The sequence below is a fragment of the Herpailurus yagouaroundi genome, unplaced genomic scaffold (genome assembly GCF_014898765.1).
Source record: "Herpailurus yagouaroundi ecotype Mexico unplaced genomic scaffold, PumYag 100, whole genome shotgun sequence".
NCBI classification, from domain to species: domain Eukaryota; kingdom Metazoa; phylum Chordata; class Mammalia; order Carnivora; family Felidae; genus Herpailurus; species Herpailurus yagouaroundi.
Window position 1 is genome coordinate 21480300 of NW_024412391.1, and position 6328 is coordinate 21486627.

The 6328-nt window shown below is 41.2% G+C and overlaps 1 protein-coding gene and 1 long non-coding RNA gene across 2 annotated transcripts in view; both read left to right on the forward strand.

Annotated features, from left to right (window-relative positions):
• The window catches only part of TMEM229A (transmembrane protein 229A), a 43021-nt gene extending 40613 nt beyond the window's left edge, over positions 1-2408 (forward strand). Inside the window, exon 5 of the mRNA XM_040471577.1 lies at positions 3-2408. Within this exon, the coding sequence (XP_040327511.1) occupies positions 3-1116 (1114 nt within the window). The 3' untranslated portion in view covers positions 1117-2408. The remainder of the gene's footprint in view (positions 1-2) is intronic.
• A 766-nt stretch (positions 2409-3174) lies between these two features.
• LOC121028399 (uncharacterized) lies at positions 3175-5610 on the forward strand. Its single transcript, XR_005789215.1, has 2 exons — positions 3175-3763; positions 4015-5610. It is a non-coding gene; the product is annotated as an uncharacterized LOC121028399 (long non-coding RNA).
• The last annotated feature ends 718 nt before the right edge of the window (positions 5611-6328 follow it).

Consider the following 6328-nt stretch of genomic DNA (forward strand, 5'->3'; position numbering starts at 1 on the left):
AGCGATGCGGGCGGCGAGAGTCGGGCGTGCAGAAGCGGCGCCGCGCGGCGTCCGGGGGCCCCCGGCGGGCGGGGAGGCGAGGCTGCCGCCAGCAACCCGGGGCCGCTGTCCACTGCTGAAGCGCCGGCGGACGGCGCTGCGCTGCCCGCCTGGATGCGCCTCTACTTCTACGGGATGCACGGGATCACCCTGGACGTGCTCGTGTCCGCGGTTCGGCGCTTCGCTAGCAGCCCGGACCTCCGGATGCTGGGCTTCTCCTCGCCCTACCGCTGCCTGCTGCACTCGCTCACCCACTTCGCCCTGGAGAAGGTCTACCTGCAGCAGCGGCGCTGCCCCAGCGCCTTCCTCTTCAATTTTCTCCTCTACCCCTCGGCCCACGTGGCGCTGCAGACCCTGGCGGGCCAGGCGCTGCTGCTCGGCCTGCGCAGCGGACCGCGGGGTGCGGCGGCGCCGGGGACACTGGACCTAGCGCTGCAGTATGTGCTGGCTCTCTACCACTGCCATGTGTTCCTGAAGCGCTTCCTGCGCTTGCGGTACCGGCGGCAGCCAGAGCAGCGGCAGCAGCCGCAGCATCGGCCCGGCGCGCCCCCCGCCCCTCTGGGCGCCCGGGCCCCTGTGGTTGCAGGTGGCCGGAGGCGACTACCCCGAGACACTCGGGGCGTCGGAGGAGCCTCCGGTCAGGGGCTGCCGGACCTGCTCCGCTTTCTTTTCTTCGGAATGCACGGCTTTTTGGATGAGATCTTCTTCACTTTCTTCTTTAACTTACTGGGGCAGGGAGACGGGGCCACCAGCGGCCACACGTCGCTCTGGTCCTTCTTTATTTATGGCAGCTGCAGTTTTGTGGTGGAAAAGCTCTACTTCCACCTGCACTGCAGTCGTGGTTGGAGCGCTTGGAAGCGGGTGCCCATCTACGTGATCTTCGTCTATGTGTGGGAGTTGTCCTGGGGTCTGGGACTCCGCATGTGCGGTGCTTGTTCCTGGGACTATTCTCACTACCCGCTCAACTTCATGGGCCTCATCACCCTGATGTATTTACCTGGTTGGATATTTCTTAGTGTGTACCAGGACCTACTCTCCAACGTGTTGTGGCGGGTGCAGTACCTACCGACCAAATGAGACAAAACAAAACAGAACAAAAGTCACCGGATTCCCACGAAGCAATTCGATTTACTTTTACACGTTTAAAACGGAGTGGGTTTTTTTAGCCTTTTAATTTTTATACGTTTTACTAAATTCTTACAATAGGTTTTATTGGACCCTTTAGCTTTTATGACACTCTGGAACCTATGCATAATAATACGATATTTCAAAATACTGCTCAAGACATAAAGTGCTTGTCAATATTGAAAACCCCTTACAAGCCCAAGCAGTAAAACCATTATACCTTAACTTCAGAACCTGTAGTATGTTCACTTTTTGGGGCGTAGGTGGGTGATAACTACTAATTTTTTTTTTAAGTGAGGAGGTTATTCAGATCAGAAATCAATGATCTTTACAAGATTTGGCGAAATTTTCTGATTTAATGGTTTGTTTACTTTCTTTTTAATCCAATTTCATCTTAATTCCTTGCCATACTTACCAATCCCTGCTGAAACTCAGTATCTTGTACTTATAAAACTACAGTTAATAGCTCTTAAAGTGCCTCCCTCTAGTACACAAGTGAAAAAGAAACTGACAAATGTGAAAACACTACATCCTATGGATACATTTGTAAACTCAGACAGGTGACACTGTGTTAAGATATTTGATCTCCATCCTGGAAATGATTGTTTTCCAATGTGGATTAGCCTTAAATGCCAAGTGTGTTAACATTGATTAGATTTTATGTTATCTATGGCTGTAAATTTTTGTTGTAAAATGTTTACCTTGTATGCCCAAAGTCCAAGCAAAGTTATACCACTCAATAGTGTTCTAACCCTAAGGACTTTTGCTACATGGAGCTTCAAGAATAGAAACGATTCGTTGGAATAAAATGAACCTAAATGTTCATTATACTCACCTTTGGCCTAATTGTTTACTGTGACCACAGATACGTGTTTTCAGTGTACTTCTGCCAGGGCTCACTTGTAAACATCTTTCTTTTTGCTTCTGGGCCCACAGAGTTTTGGGGCCAAACCTTGATGTGGTAATGTGCATTATAAATCCATGATAGCTTTATGGTGGCTCGTTATTAATGTCTGGAAGCTCCAAAGTTAAATGAGATGATAAAAACCATTTTAAGAAATCATGTCTAATCGATTAATAATGTACTTTAAGATTGTTTGTTGTTTTTATTATAGTGAGAAAAGACAAGTAGAATTGAGCGTGGCTCAGCGAAGGATGACTAATACCTCCTCAGTTTTTATTACAAAGGTAATTAGAAAAACTTACAGTGTGTACAAATGAATAGTTTCTGCATCGAACTATTAGCTCATCTGTACATGAAAGGGGCTTATTTCTGTTTTCAGAAAATGTTTGCTATGGTAGTAAAAACGAATATGTATTTAGATGGTTTTCAGGAATAATTTTGAGAATGTTATTTTTTAATCCATTCTCTGAGGATGCAAGGTAACTTATAAGTAATGCAAGATAATCAACCCTACCTGTGAAATGGACCGTGTCACACTGAATATTTTAGCTGGCCAAAGTTGAAGAGCAGCTATTGAAAGTAAGCTAAGTGTTTGCAGAAAGTAAAAGCGTCAGCTTATGACACTTGGCCATAAAGGATTTCTGAAAGCCTTGGCGTGGACAAAGTGTTAAGTATGGACACTAAAGTTAGTCAGAAACTGAGCAAAATATTTGTCATACAAATGTGACACACACACCGGAATCTGAGTGAAGTGTGGCACCACTCCACACCACACATTCCCGTGAATGTTTAACCACATCCTTGGCTTCTAGAATACTTGTTAAATGTACAGGTTTGCACTCATATCCTCTCCTGCACTCTACTGCTCCTCATCCCTGCTTTCCTGCTTACCAGCATTCTTGGGGTAAGAAATCTGTCGAGAGGTGAGAAAGAAAGCCTGTTAATCCTATTTTAAAAATTTGTTTGTGTTTTATTTTATATTTGAGAAAGAAAGAGGCAGAGCATCGGCAGGGGAGGGGCAGAGAGATGGAGACAGAATCTGAAGTAGGTTCCAGGCTCCACGCTGTCAGCACAGAGCCTGACGTGGGGCTCGAACTCACGAACCTCTAGGTCATGACCCAAGCTGAAGTTGGATGCGTAGCCGACTGAGCCACCCAGGCACCCCATGTTAATCCTCTTTTAAAGAAAAGGTCAAGGTTTCCATTCGTTCAGTTCATTCAAGAAATAGTTATTGTGCACCCACTATTTGCAAAGCATTTGTCTATATTCTGCAGATACAGCAATAACCCAACACAGACAAAATCTCTGTCCTTATGAATCTCAAGCTTAGTGCTTTGATAAATTTGAGGCTATACTTCTTTGCAAGGCTACTGTTTTAGTACTAGGCAATGAGAGGCAGTGGCTAGGAGGGTTCCCATCAGGCCTATCCCTGGAATATCAATCCATCATCTCTAAAACAAAAGCCCATTAACAGCCCCTCGGCTAGTTCTACAAAGACTTCATTCATATGTATTCAGGAAGTGATTATTCTGACTATTAACTCAGCACCTTGCTGTAGGGCATCTCATTACATGTTTACTCAATTTCTTAACTGACATTTTGCTGTAACTGAAACTTCAAAGAAAAAACAGGGAAAGAACCATCACATCAATCAATTCTGTTAACTTATTAGCAGTTCAGCTATGGAAGTGACAGGTCAAGGGGCGCCTGGGTGGCGCAGTCGGTTAAGCATCCGACTTCAGCCAGGTCATGATCTCGCGGTCCGTGAGTTCGAGCCCCGCGTCGGGCTCTGGGCTGATGGCTCAGAGCCTGGAGCCTGTTTCCGATTCTGTGTCTCCCTCTCTCTCTGCCCCTCCCCCGTTCATGCTCTGTCTCTCTCTGTCCCCAAAAAAATAAATAAACGTTGAAAAAAAAAAAATTAAAAAAAAAAAAAAAAGAAGTGACAGGTCAATATAATAATATTTAAGTAACACCACCTGCCAAGATGTTGTTGCTCTATTATATATATAAAATCTGAAGTAAATATATGTATATATCCATGTATATATCTTAAATGAATATATATCATATATACATCTTAAGTAGATATATATAATCTGAAGTAAATATATATAGTTTTAAGTAAGATATATATAATCTTAAGTAAATGTGTACCCATATATAAAATAATACATACATATAAAATATGTACATCTTAAGTGTAGATTTATATACATATATATGTATACACACACACACACACACACACACACACACACGTACTTAAACCTCTAGCAAATCTCCTCTTACAAATGAAGACCCTGAAACTCCAAACTGCAGAGTTTAAGTAACTGCCCAAGTCATACATACAGCTATTGAATATTTAGACTTGAATCCAAGTACACCGTACTCCAGCATCTGTTCGTAACAGCAACACTGTCATGCCTCTTTCTACCGACCCCTCGGATTTTGGATCTTCTGTGGATTTCACCTTACAATTTGTATCGCTCTTCCCTTCCACTAACAGGTGCAGGGGAAGACGCATCAAAGCCAGGCACCAGTAACAAATCCGCTTTTTCACGTTGCCCTTTTATTCCCTGGAAAATAACAATGGAGCAAATACCAAGATGCATAACTGAAAATCAGCATAGTTCTAATCCTCAGATGATAGTCTTTATATTCAAGCAGCACTCTGAAATGAGTTCTTTATTTGAAGTCAGATAATCTTGATATAAGAATACTACACCAAAAGACATAATATCTTATACCACAAGCTAGGAAAAACACATACAATTACTGCTACATATTTAACATAGCATTCTGAATGAGCATCACTGTAAGAGCTAAACAGCCCAACAATTAAAATTCAATTTTTTGCAGAGACATTTATTCTGAGTTCAGTTAAACACCTTAGCATCTGTTAAGTCCTTAACAGAAAACATGGGGGGAAAGTGACAAGTATGGTTTTTGCCCCATATTTAACTTCTACAGCCCTGAAATTTTCTTCTAAAAGTGCTTTAAATTTTAAGTCAATTCTTTTTAAGTCAATTCTATCTAGGCACTGAATCTAAAGAGAGAAATAGAACCTTTTACATTTTTCATGTTAACAATGAACATAGAAGTTTCTAGGTTCTGTAAAGACTCCAATAGCATTGATAATCCATTTCAACATTTCAGACATTTCAATGACTCAGTGTACTTAACTTTGAACATTATCAATGTTTGACATTTCATGTTTCAACTCAGCAAAACACAGCTTAGAAAAGTATGACCTGTCCTTTGTTGTTTAAGAAACACTTCTAGTTGTTAATTCTATCCTTTTGAAAAAATAATTTTTCTGTACTGTTTTGAAATAGACTCCATTAACGTAATGGACCTGGTTCTGTTTAAGTGCGAGAGTGAAGAATTTTGGTAGACTGTTCTGGTTCTTTTCCCACTTCCCAAATACATTTAAAAATCAATATACTTGGAAAGGAAGTTATGCTCCAGACTTGGAGTGATAAATCATTGTATCATAATATCTGAAAGCATTTTAATAAAATCAATTTTTGTTTATATTAAAAGGCATTAAAAAGACGTTACCTTTTAAATTAATTTTAAATATACTATCTCCAATATATTTTCCAACATTGCTTAATGGAACTAAGCTCCTTTACTGAAGGAAAATAAGAAGAAACACTCTTCCCCTCCCTCCATCAAACACATGCCTCAGTTTATGCTGAAGGAAAAGATGGTTTCTATTGTGTTGCCAGTTTTTTTTTTTTTTTTCCTATTCTTAGACTTGGTACCAGAGGAACCAACAAAAACAGCAACTGTTTGTGTGGACCTCTATTCACTAGAATTGGCCCCATTCTGATTTTTAACATTGAAGCATGAAGCTGTCACATAGGCAGTGGCTTTCCAGACACTAGCACCCCAAATTATAAATTAACCTGGGATAAGTATAGAGAAGTTTCTCCCTAGAGATTTTTTCTCTTAATACAAAGATGATATAAACACAAAGACTTTTTTCCCTCAATTTTTAAATTTCTCTGCAGAAATGGTCAATTCTTAGACAATCGTTAGAGACAAAGAGAGGGTGAGAGTAAGGGAATGATCTTTGACTTACAGCAAGATTTTATTTTCATCTTTTAACAATTCCATTAGAATCAAAACATCACATGGACCAACTTTCCCATTTAGAAAAAGTGTATCTTTATCATGATTAAGGAGAATCAAGGGTTGAAAGAAACCATGAGGGTTAATAACATCCAGCCTTCCATCCAAGGCAAGAATTTCTGA